This window comes from Penicillium mononematosum, assembly GCF_028829835.1.
Source record: "Penicillium mononematosum strain IBT 11891 chromosome Unknown utg000005l:1.0-9366267.0:1.0-9372171.0, whole genome shotgun sequence".
Taxonomy (NCBI): Eukaryota; Fungi; Ascomycota; class Eurotiomycetes; order Eurotiales; family Aspergillaceae; genus Penicillium; species Penicillium mononematosum.
In genome coordinates, this window is record NW_026643275.1 from 1,221,077 (window position 1) to 1,239,856 (window position 18,780).

The 18,780-nt window shown below is 46.7% G+C and overlaps 8 protein-coding genes across 8 annotated transcripts; 3 read left to right on the plus strand and 5 right to left on the minus strand.

Moving 5' to 3' along the window:
• Window positions 1-431: 431 nt before the first annotated feature.
• N7519_008571 (uncharacterized protein) lies at window positions 432-635 on the minus strand (the record flags this gene model as incomplete). Its single annotated transcript, XM_057295346.1, has 1 exon — window positions 432-635. The coding sequence occupies one exon, from the start codon at window positions 633-635 to the stop codon at window positions 432-434; it is 204 nt and encodes a 67-aa protein (XP_057143228.1).
• Window positions 636-4,875: 4,240 nt separating this feature from the next.
• N7519_008572 (uncharacterized protein) lies at window positions 4,876-5,491 on the minus strand (the record flags this gene model as incomplete). Its single annotated transcript, XM_057295347.1, has 3 exons — window positions 4,876-5,060; window positions 5,148-5,292; window positions 5,354-5,491. The coding sequence occupies 3 exons, from the start codon at window positions 5,489-5,491 to the stop codon at window positions 4,876-4,878; spliced, it is 468 nt and encodes a 155-aa protein (XP_057143229.1).
• Window positions 5,492-8,738: 3,247 nt separating this feature from the next.
• Window positions 8,739-9,626, minus strand: N7519_008573 (uncharacterized protein; the record flags this gene model as incomplete). The annotated part of the gene is made up of 3 exons (XM_057295348.1): window positions 8,739-9,317; window positions 9,388-9,551; window positions 9,602-9,626. The coding sequence occupies 3 exons, from the start codon at window positions 9,624-9,626 to the stop codon at window positions 8,739-8,741; spliced, it is 768 nt and encodes a 255-aa protein (XP_057143230.1).
• On the minus strand, window positions 9,626-10,073 carry N7519_008574 (uncharacterized protein; the record flags this gene model as incomplete). Its single annotated transcript, XM_057295349.1, has 2 exons — window positions 9,626-9,861; window positions 9,935-10,073. The coding sequence occupies 2 exons, from the start codon at window positions 10,071-10,073 to the stop codon at window positions 9,626-9,628; spliced, it is 375 nt and encodes a 124-aa protein (XP_057143231.1).
• A 382-nt stretch (window positions 10,074-10,455) lies between these two features.
• Window positions 10,456-12,053, plus strand: N7519_008575 (MFS transporter; the record flags this gene model as incomplete). Its single annotated transcript, XM_057295350.1, has 3 exons — window positions 10,456-11,162; window positions 11,224-11,358; window positions 11,408-12,053. 3 exons carry the CDS (start codon window positions 10,456-10,458, stop codon window positions 12,051-12,053), a joined length of 1,488 nt encoding a protein of 495 aa, XP_057143232.1.
• A 747-nt stretch (window positions 12,054-12,800) lies between these two features.
• On the plus strand, window positions 12,801-13,654 carry N7519_008576 (MBL fold metallo-hydrolase; the record flags this gene model as incomplete). Its single annotated transcript, XM_057295351.1, has 2 exons — window positions 12,801-13,161; window positions 13,221-13,654. The coding sequence occupies 2 exons, from the start codon at window positions 12,801-12,803 to the stop codon at window positions 13,652-13,654; spliced, it is 795 nt and encodes a 264-aa protein (XP_057143233.1).
• Window positions 13,655-14,425: 771 nt separating this feature from the next.
• On the minus strand, window positions 14,426-15,567 carry N7519_008577 (uncharacterized protein; the record flags this gene model as incomplete). The annotated part of the gene is made up of 2 exons (XM_057295352.1): window positions 14,426-15,484; window positions 15,538-15,567. Coding segments are annotated over 2 exons (1,089 nt in total), but the record flags the coding sequence as incomplete, so codon positions are not given.
• Window positions 15,568-16,204: 637 nt separating this feature from the next.
• N7519_008578 (uncharacterized protein) lies at window positions 16,205-18,733 on the plus strand (the record flags this gene model as incomplete). Its single annotated transcript, XM_057295353.1, has 3 exons — window positions 16,205-16,209; window positions 16,263-17,907; window positions 18,713-18,733. The coding sequence occupies 3 exons, from the start codon at window positions 16,205-16,207 to the stop codon at window positions 18,731-18,733; spliced, it is 1,671 nt and encodes a 556-aa protein (XP_057143235.1).
• Between the last annotated feature and the right edge of the window lie 47 nt (window positions 18,734-18,780).

An 18,780-nucleotide genomic window follows, 5' to 3' on the forward strand; every position in this document is an offset into this window, starting at 1 on the left:
ATTGTCTGTCAAACCAAGTTGACAGATGATTCATGTGCACGATGGACAAGAAGGACAACGAATTTTGCACGAAAAAAAGAAAAGTCCGCCTAGGAAAAATGATCCAACGAAGCGATGAAACCATGTTGGGTGGTCAAGAAAGAGATGCTCCCAGCATTTTCGTTTAAACGTCGCTTTTTCAACAGCCCTTGCATTCCAAGGGTGAAATAATAACATGAGGGCATGTTTGGACTGGCGAATGGTGAAGGTCTGAGACCATATCAGCAGACTGAGCATGGCTCAGTCTGCTGAACAACTTGGACGAGTTGTTATGACTTACCTGCTCTTAAAGTTCGCAGAATGTTCGCTTGAGACGAGACGATCAATTAGCTTTTGTGGCCATATCTTACTGACTAGATCACTTACAATTGTCTTCATCAATGCAGTCACCATCATGGCATTTGGCATGATGTTGTATCCATCCAGTTCGTCGCACTCTCCGGCTGTCGCTTCGCATAAGCCGCGCTGGGTGCACCGGCAACTTCTGAGCCCCAAGGGCACGTGACTAACCCGCCTGTGACAAGAAATTGTACAGTCGTAATGGGATAAGACCTCGCGATGGGGACGGCGAGAGGTTCACACACCCCGTCGTTCATGGTGAGAAGGCGGTGAAAGTCAATGGCGCAAGACGCAATCGAGCACGCGTCGTAGTGCCACCTTGGTCTTATCTGGATCCGACGATAAAAGGACCCCCCACAAGGATGTTTCACGGATGGCGATGGGCTGCTCCTATGTGTAGTGGCATAAAAATCAGTAATGGGCTTCGTTTTTGGAGCACAAGAAACTGCACAAACAACTGATGTAGCGCAGCAGAGGACGCGATAAATCACACACATTGCCAGGAAGAAAAGCCGTCTCAAGCTTCTATGCAGCGAAGCACGCAATCGAATATTCGCACCTTTATTGGCCGCTCTTTTGATTCATATACCTCACCTACGGCATGCTGCGTATTTTGGAGCGACGGGGCGATGAAGAGTGTGTAGGCCATGGCTTTGTATTGGGCACTAACGGGATGCTGTATCCTCGGGGCCCTCTGGTGCGATGTCAATGGTTCACTGTCATTCATTGGCTTGTAGACAGGCGAGATAATCCACGACTCACATGTTCTGCTGGCCACGTTTAAACGAAGAGAGCCAAGAGTAGGGACGAAGAGACGGCAAAGAGCTGTGGTCCTTGCGCTCGTGCATTTTAGTGGAATGTCCTCGGTTCTATTGAAATCGCATAGTCTTCAGGATCAGTAGAATCCAGAAAGGTCAGGCTAAGATTCACATACCTGCGACGTGGGTATTTGCGCTTTCTCTAAGGGATACACACATGTACAATAGATCAGCTCAGTCGGCTGCTGTAGTGGAGATATTTGTATGGACACCTTGACCAGCTAGTCCAAAACTCAAATCTTTGATCGGCTCATGTGAATGGCAGTGCATCTGGTGGGACTCATATCTCTCACGGGCACTGGCTTGCTGGTCCACGATGTATCCTATAGATGTCAGTACAGTGGAAAATTCGGTTCTGGGTCAAGGGGGAGAAATTATCAGGTGGCTCAGACGCAAGCCTGTTCGACTTTGCAGAGTCAGGTGAATAAACCGTAGAGCAAATTTCTGGGGGCAGACGACATATTTATAGGCTTCTCGGCTCCTTCTATTGCGCAAGTGCTCTGCCTGGTAGAACGCGCTGGGGACACCTCTTTCAATTGAGGCTTGTTGGAACCCGTGTCTTCTCTTACCGCAATTATTTGCAGCGACATTTTTAATGCCATTAGATGCTCAGCGAGAGAGACGAGTAATAGTGCTGTTGAGAAAAAGGATGCTGAGTCGGTCAAGAAACGTTGGCTCATTGCCGAATCCTTCCAGGGCCCTCTTAAATTGAGGCTTCGTGGGAGATATTCAATCCGCAATGACAGGCTCAGATTTCTTGTTCTGATCACCACACCTATGAGTGACTCAACGTCAAATCACCGAATAGCGCCTACGATTTCATCCCTAGAAATCATGGACTTTTTTTTCCTAGCCTCGCTTTAGTGTTTTGTTGGTCGTGTTGAGCTTTGGATCTGTTCGTCCCGACTGCGGAAAGCGAGGTCACGGTCGGTCAACCCGTTGAAGCTTGGCCATAGTTGTCAACACTCAATTTTCGAACTTGTGATCATGACGTAGATATATTGAACTTTTATTTTATTGGTTTTCTCTTCTGAACTGCTTTTTTTGATGACGATAAGTTCTACAATGTCTATTTGTCAGGTTTCTTAGACTTTCAACGATAGGGAAAGAGGTGTGTGATTGAATATATATATCCTCAATGAGCGTTCATAGATATCATATCTAACCCTCAACAGTCCGCCGAAAAGCAACCAAGTCGTAGCGAAAGTCCGACTGCATCAATTAACAGTATAGAAACCCGTACATAGTCACCTGCGTTTGCATAATCTATGAGACACTAAGGATCGATGGAAATCGTATTATCCAGAGCCGTGACTTTCTCCTGCGGACAAAATGGACTCTCAAAACAGCTCGACAGGCCAGAAGAATGGAGGAGATCCGCAGCCCAGCGAATTACACTGAATATCACGGGCAGGTCAACTAGGACGACAGCGCTTCAACCGATCAAGACCAACTTCAGGCCCCCCAGTGCGAGTGAGGTAGTTGACACCCGGCTCTTCGTATACCGACATGCGCACCCGTCCTCTCGGGCCATACAGACAGTCTCTTAACAGGCCCCGACCCTGTCGCAGTGGCTGCCATTGTATACCACGCCCCGCAAGAGCTCGCACCCTTGTTTCGCGTTACTTGGGGAGGTCTCTCTCCACCAGGCCGACCGTGTCTTGCAGAGAGCCCTCAGATACAATCCATCCGGCAGTGTATGTTGGCCACTCTCCACTAACAAAGCTTGGTCACCAATGTCTGAACAGGATCGATTGAATTCCCGTGGCGAAGCCTTAACGAGGTCCGTCGGTTGCCACTAGCCAACTACTAACCCTTTCCAGATTGGCCCTGTGTCTCCCAGGAGGTGCCCGTGTCTCGAAGAACAGCTGCACCCGAGCTTGCCCGCGGCTGAGCCTTAACGACGTCTGCAGTGCAGGATGTCACCGAGCCTCAACGAGTTCGAATCTTAACGAAGCCCCTGGGACTTGAACGAGGTCTGTCCAAAGTCAGCTTGACTGCCCGTATCTCCGGTTCACTACTGCCTCGCCGCATCTCGCACGCTGCGATCCCAGATCGTATGCAAGCTCAGGGGGTTTCTTGTATTCTTTTTAGGGCGACATTACTTTCACAGGTAATGCAAGACTAGCTTCTGGGCCCGAGTGCGAGTCGGGAAAAAAAAAGTCGGATGGTTTTCATATCCCTTATCCCCTGATTTTGGTGTGGTTGTGCGATAAGAATTCTTGGTTCACCTAGATAAGTGCGAAATAAGATCACGAGATCTAGTAGGCTCGGATCTCCTTTATCTATAGGCATCCATCGAGATCACCCCTAATCCTAGGAGCTTTCGTAATGCATTATGGATGCCTTATGCCCGAGAGACTCTTAGCCTCCTCTTCACCGCCTTGTACCATTAGCGTGGTTTGTTATTTATATGCCCGCGCCTTCAAGGCAAGCTAAACCTTCCACCCCTCGTAAGGTTTATAACTTCGTTGTTTCTCTTTGAGCAGAAGATCCTTATTTGAAATATGTGTTCCTATCGAAGGCAATCTTTCTCTTTTTCTAAGCAATCTTGCACGTCTCCCTCCTGAGCTTCTAGACCGTATCCTTCAACTGAGGCTTTTCTCGCCGCTACATAGAGACGAATTTCACTCCGTTCTTTATATGACTGTGTTGCTCTCCCAAGTTAAAACTTTTTCTCGTTTTCGGCAAAATTTGGTTGGCTTCATGGAGACAGAGTGGCTCCGAAAAGAGACCCAGAAGCAGTGCAATCTTTACAACGACTATGACAGCGTCTATCAAGATCGTCAAAAAATTTGGATAGACTGGATGCTCCGACATCCAAAAAGGGCGAAAGATCCCGTATCATGGACTATTCTCGAATGCCCTTCATGCTTTCGGTTTCTTCTTTACTACCGCGTGATTCTACCGTCCTGCTACAACCATGACGGGGAACGTTTTCTATATACGGCCCTCATCCACAGAAATAAAACAATTGCGAAGCTCCTTGCTTGCGGGTTGACAGCAAAGGGCTTAGCTTTACCTCTGCAGTTTACCAGGAGGAAGATCGGGACCATCGGCTCTTGATATCGCTTTATCGGATGATATCGAGGAGTATGGAAAACATCATTTTGATCATCATACTTTCATGTATGCTGTATTGAAGAAACACCCTCGGAAGAGAGAAATCGAGCCTGCGTATCTTGCACAGTTCAATCGGAAGCATCCCGGATTTCTCCGGGAGCGAGTTTATTTGGTGAGAAGAAGGCATTGAAGTATATTATCGGCGAAACTCTCTGAAATGGTTTGTTAAGAAGATGCGATACAGATAGCGACGGTGTGCAGCCTTTTTATCAATTGAATTCTTTATTTAGATCATTAGTTTGAAGAGATGACAACTATCTTCTGATGCTGGCCGCATTTGACTTTGTAGATAATAACTATGGAGCGCCTAGAAGTCGCATGTGAACGAGGACATTAAATACAGCATTACCCTTCAAGCGACCGTTCTAGTTGGTGATTATAAGATGAGAGCCGTGATGGCAAGGGGTTTGACACGAGATATATCTTACAAAAGGGTATATTACAGCACAATTTGTCACCCATACATTGTCGTACTGAATATCTCTGTCACAGTATATTATCTGCGCTAAGCCTTCATGTCGGGGCCACGGAAAATAACTCAGTATATATGGTGCGTTCATACTTTGGCTTTGATCCACGCTAGGCTAGCACTTCCCACAGACATTGCAGCACCCCCAAACTGTGCAGCTTCGTTAACAATCACAAGGCCACTTCCGCCTGCGCCAGCACTCTGCCCTATAGCCATGACGCTCCCCGCTGCAATATTTCCAATCAAACCATGAGCGGTTGCGGCCGCTGAACCTAGGCAATAATGTTATTCGAGCTTCCGGAAGGAGGTGGCGGGGGAAACAAGACCCAATTTGTTGATTCCTGCAGTTTTACACATACCTGCCTGGATTCCGCCTGTTGTAAATCCCATACTCGATAAAATTGGAGCCGTTGCGAGGCCGGGAGCAGCGAAGACTACAGCACCGGTAGCGCCCACAACCACGCAAGTGGCTAGAACAGGGTTCTGAGTGCTCCAACCTGCTGCCTATTGTATTTCAGCATACATAAACGAGTATATCTCTATACGTAAGGAATTGCATATCAACCTGAAGCGTGACGTTAACAGACTTTTCGAGGGCGGGCTTTCCATAAGCAACGGCAAGGTTCCCGCCCTCTAGCCCCGCTTGGAGAATTTTAGTGCCCCCGGAGATAACATTCTCAGATAAATGATTTAAAATAGACATAGCCAGGTGAGTTATATCGTTCGGTTTCAGCGATCAAGATCTGCGATCCTCGAGAGGGAATAATCCTGAGAGAAAGTAGTAAGCAAATGAAGATAGGGATGGTGAAAGGAGTGAAACCTTATACTGGGGTGTCAGACGCAAGGGGGCTTCCTCGGGCCTAGTATCTGCCGACCACAGGATTCTAGATTCCAATCCTGAGCAGGGATCGATAAGAGGTCATAGAATGAAAACGGATCGGTGACTGGTCCCTGGAAATAGAAAGTCCAGCGATAGTTTGGAGTGGTAACCATTTTTGTTGCTGTAACTAGAGAACCTGAGTATAGAGTAGCGAGTGGCAGTCAACAATGGAGATTTCAATGGATACAGAGAAAGTGTGCTCACCACTTGCCGCTTTGCCCTTACTAAGACTTAGTTTTGGGGCCGCTTTATCGTCGTCTACCTCTTACATAAGTTATTCTTGAGGGCTACGATACTGGAGGTCTAGTGAGATGCACTAGCATGGAGGGGAAAAATCGGGAAGAAGAGAGGTATGATATGAAATCTATGGAGAGCAGGCTGTATATAAGCCTATGCTAACAAAGAAACAAAGACATGGCAAACTAGCAAAGGCTCAGTCTGCACAAAGAGATAAAGACATCCCATGTATGTCAACAGTCATGACTACTGCTGCAGAAAAATGACCCCTCTTCACCACCTCACCTCCTCATCGGGGCCAACAGCGATGATAAAGACTCATGCTTAAAGTTCTATTGAGAGAAATGCATGGCTCTTGGCCAGAAAAAACAAGGAAAAGTTGGCGAGGAAAGTGAACCTAGTGAATCCCGTGCTGTGGGCTCTAGCCGTTGAGATAACAATACTATTAGGGAACATGACCTGGTCAGTTTTACGCCCCTCACTTCCAAAAAGACTTACGGAGTTTTAACGAACCACAACAACACCCGTCATGGACACAGTACGGGTATAACATTCAACGCTCGCAAAATCACGCTCCGTCTTTGAAGCCCTCCTGAGATAAGCATCCTACAAGTGCCCCCTGTAGATTCGCCTCTTCTTATCGCAGTTTTGCCCATCTCTAGCCCTAATTAATATATCACTCCGTCTATATTATCTTACCCTCTATTCCCACCATGAAGCCCATTGTTTCCCTAGCCGCGTTCGCTAGTGTCTCCCTAGTATAGAATTCTATTATCGGCCTTCCTACCGCTAGTCAGAACCTCTCTAAAAGCAGTAATATAGTTATCTAGGTTGAGCGTCCTATATACTACCTTATATAGACTCAAACTATAAAAGTTTAGCTATTCTAACGTGTTAATTAGAACTCCTTAATAGGCTCTACTAAGATTGCTATTATAATTGGAATTTCGTCCTACGTATCCACTACTTGTCGACTTATAGCTAAGGTTATAGGTACTATTCTTTACTATAGGGACTTCAATCCTTAGTACTATAAGGCTAGCTAGCCTCCCTATCAGAACTTCACTATCATAGTTCCTAACTTGATTCCTACTCGGGATACGTAGATCAATATTGCTTATATCGCTCTCACCCGGAGTGAGTGTATTCTACTATCTATAGTTTATCTTTTATTTGCTAAACCGTTGATTATAGGTAGGGGCTTTTCCCTACTTAGAGACTCTTAACCGTATTATAGTCGTGATCTAAGCTATTAAGATACACGTTCTTAGGTACGACGGCCCTCTCATTCAAAAAAAACAAAGGCAGTTGAAAGTACCTAAAATGCTTAGGATTCTATCTAACAGGGACGATTCTTCTTCTCCCCGATGTTTATAACAATCCGGACGTTTAGATGGCTTTCGTTTTAGGATGTAGGGAAGCTTAATCGAGATTGCTATAAATCATTAGGGAATTCATGGGGCCCCAGCCTGGGAAGATTGTCGCTTCTTTCGCTTTCATTAGGGTGTCGATTTGTTAGCCAAGCGAACGTGGTATGAAATAACAGATGGCACTCTTACTATTTAAAGCTGTCAAAATCAGGATAACCATGGTGAGAGTCAACAGTTCATAGTGTCAAGTAAGACGGGTCTTAATACAGTACTACCTCGTACGACTTTTAGTTAATAGCAAGCGAATGGCTTGCTGATTATATAATTATAACCTCAAGCCCTAGAGCAATGGCAACGGTGGTTGGTTATTTGCTGGTGGACCACAGAACCAAGGGTATCAGAAAGACTTGAGGCCGGCTAAACCATGTTTTTTTTTTTAAAAAAAAAGGAAATGACAAAGGCAGGCAATAGCGACGGAAAAGTCGGTGATCAGTTGGAAGGTGCAGTGATGGGAGATTTCGGGAACCACACTGTTGAGTTGCAATTCTAGCCACCTGTTCCACGTGTGAACTATTAAATAGAACAGATGAAGCTACTGTACAGGAAGAAGTAGTAATAGTGGGTATCTTTTACACTGATCCCTCGCCAAAGTTGGATTCTAAACCACAAACCACTAGGCTGGGTACGCGATTCGTATTTTGGTCTAGTGGTTAAATCAACTGCCAAAGCGATATGCAGCATACAACAACTATATATCCGAGTATGTACACATAGAATGTTCGCGAACGTGTGAAGCACACTCGCTTCCCAATGTCTGGGTCTTTGCGCCGTATGGTTAATTCTTATATCAAACTATGACCAATCCTATGGAAAATCTATAGATTCTACCGAGTCAATTGGAACACATTCGTAAAACCTTTGTTTACTTTCATCAAGAAACCTAGGGCAACAGTAGCTTTCACGACAGATATTTGCCAAAGTTTATGCGAACATATGCCAGGGTTCGTATCTGTCTAAGTGTGGTTTGCCTTAAAACATATATATACCTTCATGGGGTATCAAATTCAGTGTGAGATGAATGTTCGACATGTCTTTGTTGAACTCGATCTTCAGCGTGTCTATTAAGGAGTTTGAAGATAAGCGTATCCAGGAACTTCAGAAATGATTGAAGCTATCGATAAGACAGACGGACTACGCAAAGAGGCGTTTATGGTTTTCATGTCTAAACCGTCGATCTAGTTAGATCGTTCTTGCAGCGGATGCAGGAGTCTGACTGAAGTTATTAGTGTTGGGTGCCTGATCTGTCAAGCCACCAAGGGTGCTAGGTAGCATAGCTCCCTCTTCATCTCTCTTCCTTTCTGTTCCCCTCCACCACTGCCCAGTACCACAACCGGACATGGCTGCTTCGACGGACTGCATTTCGATCTGTAGCTAATAATCTGTATCTTCTATGATACTTTCTGCTATATCCAGTCGAAGCCAACTCTTCCGTCATGTACAAGAGTAGACGCTTGAGATATCCAGTTTTTCGCATCTCCATTATCCCGTCCAGCTGCTGACAAATCGGCCTTGCTCAACACTTCGGACTCCGAGCCCAATGGAGCATTCCACAGCTCATCACTGTCTGGCATGCAAAAGGACAAATCGGCCAGGGTCAACAGAGCGTTTCTGTCACCACCGGCACCTTCTCCGGTCAGGTGAAAGGAAGTGGACAATCGGCACACCTTATAGAGTGCTAGTCCAAACCTCTTGATCTCTTCAACGCTCACATATACAAGCGCGAGTGGTGCATCGGCTTCGTGTTGCAGAAGCATGTTAGGATAGGAGAAAATACCGCACTGTCGGCAGCTTTGAACAAGGGCAGCCAAGAGCTCGTATTTGTCGTCTGGCAATCGGCATCGCATGCTCAAATCCATATTAACATTTTCTCTTGCAATAAAAAGGGCAAGGATGATATTCAAGAGCACACTCTGGAATGTTGTTATAGGCCACGGGGTGTTTGTGCGTTGACGTGGGCTCGAGTTGGAGATGCACCATTGGTCCTAGGGCAAAAATGTAATATCAGCATCAAAGTCTAAATGTAGTTAACGTGATAATATTTCTTCTTCTCACCATTTGAGCGTAAAATGCGGAACACAGCCTAGCATGCAGCTGTATTGACGCGTCTCGCGCTTCCTGGGTCCCTTTCACCCACAGGCCAATTGCGACAACAGATTGAACAAGTACACAAGGCTCCTTGGCGAAGTCAAATGTACCTCGATGGAGAAAAGGCCATTCTGGATGGAAAGAATTAAAATAAATATCGATATAGTCATGAGCAATCCACCGGGGAGCATCGGAAACGGAATCATTAATCGTGGAAACAGGTGGCAAGGGCGGAGATCATCAATGCAGAATTGTTGTTCACCTGCGGTTTGACCTCCAGCAGGTACACAGATGATGCCTCGATGTTGGCAGGTATTGCATGGCAGTACACCTTCGCAGCGGACTTTCCGTGCATGACATGCACTGCATGCCCTGAATTTTCGAGACGGCGGCGCATGTCTGTGCGGGTGATAAGTCCGGATATGGCGTCGCAATAGATCACTGATCATTAGATGAGTATAAGTTTTCCCATGTGACTAAGGCAGAACACACTTCCTAGTCAGGACACTCTCACAATAAGGACAGGCAAGAATGGTTTCCCCATTATGATGATTACGGTGTCGATTCAGGTGCTCTTTACGCCGATATTTTGCGTTGCAGTCTGGATAGTCACATTGGAACCACAAGGGGGCGATATCGGCAGGTGGCGACATTGTGCGAACCGTTTGCTAATCTTTGGACTTCAAATTTTTTTCATCAAGCCACACAAATGAATTCAGGATTTTGCAGAGTGAAGAGGTCGAAGTTAATACAAGGGAAAATCGAGACCTCCGGGAAGAGATCGTAATGACGGAAGCTCCGTGGGGCCCGAGCGAGGATGCCCACCAATGCGGTTCCACCGGGGCATCCCACTTGATGAATAAGTAGCCCTAATTGAATAACATCTATGGACAAGTCGGAACATCCCACTTGCCGCTTTATCCATATGAGTATATTTACCGCAACCCTATAAATGGGAAAGTTTTGAAATGGAGCTGCTCATCTCACTACCTCATATCTTGGCAGTTCAGTGAATATCAATTGGAGTGCACCACAATGGTCGTCGACCTCTATCATCCTGGAATTTTGCGCAACGAATCAAACCTGGTCGGCACCTTGGACGCAGGCCACGAAGACCACTTCAGTTCACATCTCGAGCCAGTAATCTCCAAATTGGCCAGCATACATGCACCTCCTGAATTCGAAGTTTACTGGGACTCTGAAGATCCCGAGAATCCTCGCCTATGGCCACTTTGGTACAAAGGCCTCACTATCGCTGCAATGAGTCTTGGTGCGACAGTTGTCAGTCTCTCCAGCACGCTATACACATCTGGGATTCCAGGGCTCCAAGAGGATTTCCACGTTTCGAAGATTGTGGCCCTCCTTGGTGTCACGACGTATCTTTTCGGAATGGGGATGGGCAGCATCATTTTTGCTCCACTCAGCGAGCTTGTGGGACGGCGACCAGTCTATATTGCCTCAATGACAATATTTTTGTTACTATTGTTGCCGAGTGCTTTAGCTCAAAACATTGAATCCATCCTTGTGAGCAGATTCTTCGGAGGATTCTTTGGAAGTGCATTGATGTCGAACTCGCCCGCATCAGTTAATGACATCGTCTCGGATAAGCACCGGGCTTTAGCATTCGGCTTCTGGTCTATTGGGCCAACCAACGGCCCTGTATATGGGCCTATCATAGGTGGTTTTGTTTTCCAATATCTTGGCTGGAGGTGGACAAACTGGATCGTTCTCATCATCGGGGGGTGTGGTCCTGGTCCTGATAGCTTCTGTCAAGGAAACATACGCCCCCGTGATCTTGAAAAGACGCGCTGCGAGAAAACGAAAGGAGACACAGAACCCAAAGTGGTGGACACGCTATGATGATGGTGTCGGTTTTGCATCTTCACTGAAAATCAATCTCAAGAGACCCTTTGTGATGCTCCTAAAAGAGCCGATATGGTAAGCTATTCCCGGCCATCCTACAAAGCCAAGACTAACATTCTCGCAGTATGTTCTGGGATGGCTATGTTGCGATTGTCTATGGCGTCCTTTACCTATGTTTCGTCGCATATCCAATCGCTTTCCAGCAAGAACGTGGATGGTCGCCAGGCATTGGTGGACTTTCGTTCGTCGGTATAGGTGTTGGTGTCTTAATTGCCATTGCATGCGAACCTCTGTTTCGTCGGGTGATTAATCTTCACCGCAAGGACCCAGAAACCGGTATCGTACAACCAGAGGCTATGGTTAGCATCGTCTTTTTTGGTGCTACTCTTTTAGCCATTGGCCAGTTGTGGTTCTCCTGGACGTGTACTCCAAACGTTCACTGGATTGTCCCCATCCTATCTGGTGTTCCCTTTGGAGTGGGTAACGCATGCGTCTTCATTTACGCCTCAAATTACATTGCTCGGTCTTATGGTATTTACGCTGCATCTGCACTTGCAGGAAACATGTTCACTCGAAGTGTCATGGGAGCATTCCTTCCGCTTGCAGGTCCATCAATGTATAAGGCTCTGGGCTTGAATTGGGCAAGTACAATTCTAGGAATTGTGGAGGCAGCATGTATTTTAATACCTGTTGTCTTCTACTTTTACGGAGACAGAATTCGAAAGGCGAGTACCTTTATCAAAGAGGTCGAAAAATTGCAGGCAGCTTGAGAAAACTCTTTTTGGCCATGATATATATGTGCTTTACCTTTGTGCAATGCGAAAATTAATACTTATGACAAGCCAGTCGTTCTATAACAACATCCAAATTCACCTATTCTTAAACCTGTAGACTCGTGGTAATCTTGTAAGATAAAGTGTCTTGACTAAAGACTGGGGTACAGTTGGTATATAGTCTGGAGCAGGTTACCTTTTTCTTTTGCTATTAAGAATAGGATACATCCTGTCGGAGTAAGCTTAAGAAATTGGCACATAGCAGATATAAAAATCACATATACAGCAGACATTCTAGTTTAATGCTGCAAAATGCACACTTCGCGAACATTTTTCGGCATCCCACCTAGTGATCTCGGATTGTCCCACCGCGCTAACCCGAAACAGCTAGGTTCTCCGCCAAGCTTTTTGTGCGCGTGGCAATTCATGGATTCATGGGAGTGGTGAGGGCGAAATAAGCTCGGAAACCAGCCGGGGTTGATAATCACGGGGCTGATAAATATCCGGGAGATATTATATAATTTCTCTGAATGTTGTGGCGAAATGAAACTTCATGTCCACGCCCCCGCGGGATGAGCCGAACTTACATCATCAGTAGAATGAAACAGAATTTCTAATGTTTTCAGAAAGACAATGTATTTAAACCTCAGTTTCTCCCGAACAGAGTGTCTTAACGTTCCATTCTATTGATCAGATCCACTGTGTCAAAAATTTCTCTTCCCGACTCACACTCTTACCGCAGCCATGGCAGTAACATCCAAACCTACCCTTACAATCACACACGTCACCACTGCAACTGCCATTCTCAACATTGATGGAGTCAACTTCCTGACAGATCCCTTCTTCGGAGCTATCGAAGGGACAGAATATGATTCCACCGCAGTCTGGGAACAAGTGGACCTGAAAAAGTTCGGTTTTGAAAGCATTCCGCCACCACCACATCTTATCAACAAGCAAGGTCCAGCTCTTCAGCTCAATGAACTGCCGCCTATCGATGCTGTGCTTCTTAGTCATGAGGATCACCTTGACAATTTGGACCCAGAAGGCCGCAAGCTGCTGGATGGTCGAAAGGTGTTTACCACCGTCGACGGTGCCACCAACTTGCGTCCACGCCTGGGGTCGTTGGCCTTCGACCCTGGGAAACTGTGACTTCTTGCATTGGAGGAAAAATGTACAAAATCACTGGTACCCCTTGCAAGCACTTCCCAATTGGAGAAGTTACGGGCTTCGTCCTAGAGACCGATTCGTTCGGCCTTGACTCATCTGGCAAGCCTAACGCAATCTATTTCTCCGGGGATACCGTGTATATTGACGAGCTGCGAGAGATTGGAAAGAGATGGCATATTACTGCAGCCATTTTCAACCTGGGAAATGCCACCTTTGACTTCCCAACTGGCCCCATTCAGATTACAATGGACGGCAAACAAGCCGTTCAGCTCGCCCGTGATATCGGCGCCGATGTCATGGTCCCAATTCATTTTGAATCGTGGGAACATTTCAAGGAGGGCCGGGCGGAGTTGGAGGAGGTTTTCGCCCAAGAGGGATTCTTGGACAAAGTGTGCTGGACAGTTCCTGGCATTCCCAAGGTTGTTTTTTAACTGCGAATCTCTGAACATTGCGATCCTACGGCCTCCTCTGTGTGCTTTATGTTTTGTTTTGTTTTGCATTTTCCCACTGATGCCCCTAGTTAATTCAGATTAACTTCGTGAATTCAAAAGCCGAGATTTTACACTCACCCAATTTGTATTGTGTCAAAAGGCACAAGTAAAATGGAAAAACAGTCCACTCGGTAGAAATAGGAATTAAAGAGTACTTGGAAGTTTGGGTGTCTTGGGACTTCTTGATCGTGAGTCACGGCCGGATCTCCTAGTTAATGGACAGTACTGGAATAGTCACCAGGCCATCACTGCCATTGAACATCGACTCCCGCTCGAACAATAGCCCGGAACACTCAAATCATACAGTTTGCGGCTGGAAGCCAAATGTCATTAGTGCCACAGGCAATAGAGTAGCACTTTGGTTTTCTGTGTAAGAATTGGCTACAGTGCACGAAAGCAAACCCATGGAAAATACGCTTCTGCCCTTACCAGCAGTAAAGGTCCAAAGGGCGCCAAGCGTCAATGGGGAAGAATAACTATGTATTAGATGGGGTTTCCAAGTTGAAAGCGACGGGTTTGAGCCGAATGGAACATATCACCTTTTGTGGAAACTTCGCCAACAGATGTGTCAAAGTCATAGATAGAGTAAAGCTTTCACCGAGTAGAGGACAAGATCTCCCTTCATTCTCCATGTTCAATCTTGAAATGCCATAGTAGCAAGGGCCTGATTCAACAGCTGAAATGCCGAGCCACGGCCCGTTTCAAGTTTACCCTTCGTTTGAGATTTTGAAACGCGAAATGGTCCAGCCCAAACGGCCCGCGGTCTTGTGCATTCTCTGCAGTATAGAACAGTGTCGGGGCTGAATGAAGCCTCTCGCTTCCTATGGAAGTTTCCCCAACAGATATATCAAAGTCATATAGATAGGGTAAATTATCCATTGCAGATAGAATCTCTGTCCATGCACCAGACTCGATCTTCACATGCTTTAGCTCGATATAATGCATCGACTCGTTACATTGCTCAATAATATTGACGAAATTTCGTGATGAAATTCTCACTTTGTGCAGAGACAAAAACCGTAGGCGAACCTTTGAGCCGAGTTCAAGACGATCAATGCTCAGATAGTTGGTGCTACTGAGTGAGAGGGAAGTCAGGTTCGTTGAAAGCTCCACGATCCTCAACAAGTGAGCCGCACAGGATTGCTGGTTTGTCTGCGCATAGACATGCAAGCCAAGATACTGAAGGCGACTCAGAGTCTGCTCAATGGGTATCCGCAATGTGCTGATATTCTCGGCAAACAAGGAGGCAAAATCGTTCGTCATTGGTAACTGAATCTCAAGTTCTGTCAAGTTGGGCAGAGGCACGTAGCATAACGACATGAGTATCGAGTCGATCGATGCTTTTATCTTATCACGGGGCAAGAGCGCCAATGGCGGACCATGGAAGTCGAGACCTTTGAGATTGTGAAATTGACGCAAGCATGAAGACAGCAAGGCGGCAAGGTCTTCCGTGTATAAGCTAACCTCTCGTATCGAACATGGGAAGGAACCGTATCCAATGTCGACCTGACGCACATATTGGGCATATGGGCTTTTGGACAGGTTCACTAGCCTCCCTAAAGGTGGTAACTGGGTGGTGTCGTACGATGAATGGGCTATGGCTATAATGTGTCGAAAGAGACGGGTCGAGGCACTGTGACAGAAGCTTTTGTTGACCAACCGGAGTTGAGCCAAATTCTTCCGGTTCTTGTCGTTCGTTATCCGGAATGCACGGGCAGTCGATGTTCTTGAAGAATATTGCGAAGTGTCGATCTCGACGTAAAATGTAATCTGCCAAACGATTGTTTAGTAGTGACGCAGAGCTGGACTGGTACAAATCATACAAGGTCAATTATCTCTTGCGGAAGATACATATCAATCAATGGATAAGCATCCTCGGCCAGGAATTATCCTGGTGAAAAGTTGATTCTGGATTCCAGTGTTGCACTCCCAAATTTGGAAGAGAAAAGGGAGCCCAGCTAACTACAGAAAGAATTAGCAATCGCCTTCCTTTTACCGGCGTTTCGGTAAAACACAAACATTATTTTTGTTCCGAGGTAAAATTTTGAAATTGATATTGAGTCAATCAAAAACAAAGCAGCAAAGCATCATCCATGGACGTTCCACGTTTAGTTGCGTCCGTCAATCGAGTCTTGGCGGGTAATCTAACCTTTCCGGGACAGGGTGGGGACCGGGAAGCGCCACTTAGATCCATCAGGTGGGTCCCCGAAGGTTGTGCAACGTCGGAAAGCTCAGACCTTGGAATAATCGGCGATTGAAATCGTGGATACTGGTCGGTATCCCGCCTGTCCTCCGATCGAACTGGCGCAGTCACGTGTACCCCGGCTTCTCCCTCTCTGCAGTCGATGTATCATATGTGGCTGATAAATTATTGACCAATATCCTTCCAAGGCTGGATGTATAAATAAATGCGCCCCATCTTCTGAATAACTGCATTCATCTCAAGATCCTAGAGTTACGACTAAATCCGCTAACTTCGATATTTACAATATGCGGTGAGTCTCTTCATGACATTTGTAATACAGACTGTGCTCTAACACTCAATTAGAGACGAATCCAGTCCTCCCACAAAAGCTGGGGAAGAGGCCTATTACGACCTTGGTCCGTATCGTCGATCAGTGACCACTTCATCGGCGGAAGCTCAATTGTGGTTCAATCGCGGACTGATATGGGCTCATTCTTTCAACCATGGCGAAGCGGTTCGATGCTTTGAACGAGCTGCCGAAAGTGACGCCAATTGCGCTATCGCGCTATGGGGAATTGCGTATGCGACTGGGCCCAACTACAACAAGGCGTGGAGATATTTTGACCCAGAGGATCGTCAGGCTTCCATCAAGAAAGTCAACGATGTCCTTGCCCGAGCGTCCAAGCTAGCGAGCCAGGCCACACCAGTCGAACAAGCGTTGATTGGGGCAATCGGCACTCGTTTCCCACCAATTGATGACATCCCCGAGGATCTGGGCCCTTTCGATCGCGCATATGCGGACGCGATGCGCTCTGTGTATCATAAATTCAGCGATGATGTGGACGTGGCTGCGCTATTCGCGGAAGCACTGATGTGTATCACTCCGCGCGGGCTATGGGACCTGAACACCGGTAAACCAACTGGGGATCACACAGTCGAGGCTCGCGAAGTGATTGAGCTGCAACTGAAGCAAGATCCTGGTCGCAGTCATCCAGCAATCTGCCACTTGCACATACACATGATGGAAATGTCGCCATTTCCAGAATTGGCTCTACCGGCTGCGGATCGACTACGTGGCTTGGTTCCGCACGCTTCGCATATGTTACACATGCCGACGCATATTGATGCCGCCGTTGGCGACTATCGTCGTGGTATCGACTCCAACAATGAAGCGATACTTGCCGACGACATCTACTTTGCTCGAGAGACGGGTACAACTATGTATGCGGCTTACCGGGTGCATTACATTTGTGCAAAGTTGTATTCCGCTATGATGTCCGGCCGATTCACAGACGCAATGTCCGCTGCGGAAAAGCTCGAACAGATCATTGATGGGAATCTGCTATCCGTCAAAAGCCCCCCAATGGCAGACTTCGTCGAGAGCTTCCTAGGAAGTAAGGCGCACGTGCTAGTGCGCTTTGGTCGCTGGGAAGAGATTCTTGACCTCAAGCTTCCCACCGATCGCGATACATATTGTGTAACTACCGCCACCATCCATTACACCCGCGGGCTTGCGTTCAGTGCTCTTGGAAGGATTGCAGAAGCCGAAGCCGCTCAGAAGGAGTTCGAAACAGCGCGCAAGGCCGTCCCTAGCTCGCGACTTAACAGCATTCCATGCACACAGGAAGACGTTCTCGCAGTTGGCTCTGCTATGCTTGCTGGTGAATTGGAATATCGGAAGGGAAATGTCGAGACGGCGTTTCATTTCCTTCGGGAAGCCATTGTGCGTGAGGATGCACTCGCGTATACTGACCCGCCTGCCTGGATGCAGCCAGTCCGCCATGCACTCGGTGGCCTGCTCCTTGAGCGGGGGCGCGTCGAAGAAGCAGAAACGCTGTTCAAGCAGGATCTTGGCTTCGCTCTGGACTATCCTCGGCGTAAGGCAAAGCTCAATAATGTTTGGGGGTTGCATGGCTTACACGAGTGCTTCGCTCGCCTTGGAAAGAGCCAAGAAGCTGCTTTCATTCAACCTGCACTGGATATTGCTTTGGCATGCGCCGACGTTCCAGTGAAGGTTTCATGCTTCTGTCGAACTTCTGCTGTAACAAAAGATGGATGTTGTTCATGATTAACGTTGTTAGTTAGCTCGAGGGATCAGGCAACCATGGTGGCAGCATCAGATAGTTATTTCTCTCACTCTCTATTCCTTTCTCTCTTCTTCTCTCCCTCAGTGAGGGCTTCGCTCAGAATGCATTACTATATTTCCCAACTCATCCTTGCGTAGCCTTTCCGCCAAAATATCTCTCTTGTCTCTGCCTGTCTGTGTCTACATTTTACCTTGCATTTATCCGATTTGAGAGGGCATTCAATATCTGCGCACCGTTTCTCCATTCATATTTCCTTGTACCCTGGTTCCTAGAATGATGCTAGGAGTTTAGGCCATCATTCAACGATAGCCAAGCACTTTGCTTATATATATCAGTGCCTTGAACTTTACCCGCAAGGCATTGATTCGTGTTGTATTATGTTAAAAATGGAAACAGTCGATGGCTCGCCGTCCACACTGCACCGGTATGTAACATGTGGAGATAGAAATCCAAAGCTGCTCAAGACATCAAGAAGCAGAGGTTGGATTTTGGAGCCTACTGAAAGAATATGACATTCCGGATGCAACAATCTACTAAGAAAATTGGTATTCGCCACGATGAGTTAGCTGCGGTCGTTCTTTGCGAATCCTCCAGAATCTAGAAGAACATTCGAAATCCCCCTTTGTCAAGGCTATGTTATAGTCCCCCACTTATAGTAACGCAGAAGTTGAAAATGTCTTGGCGGGATATGTTTCCCCATTAGGAAAGTGAACCACAGAATTTCAGTTACTAGGTGGCGGATCATAAATTATTCAACATATTCATCAGATTAATTTGTCACAATGATGAATTTG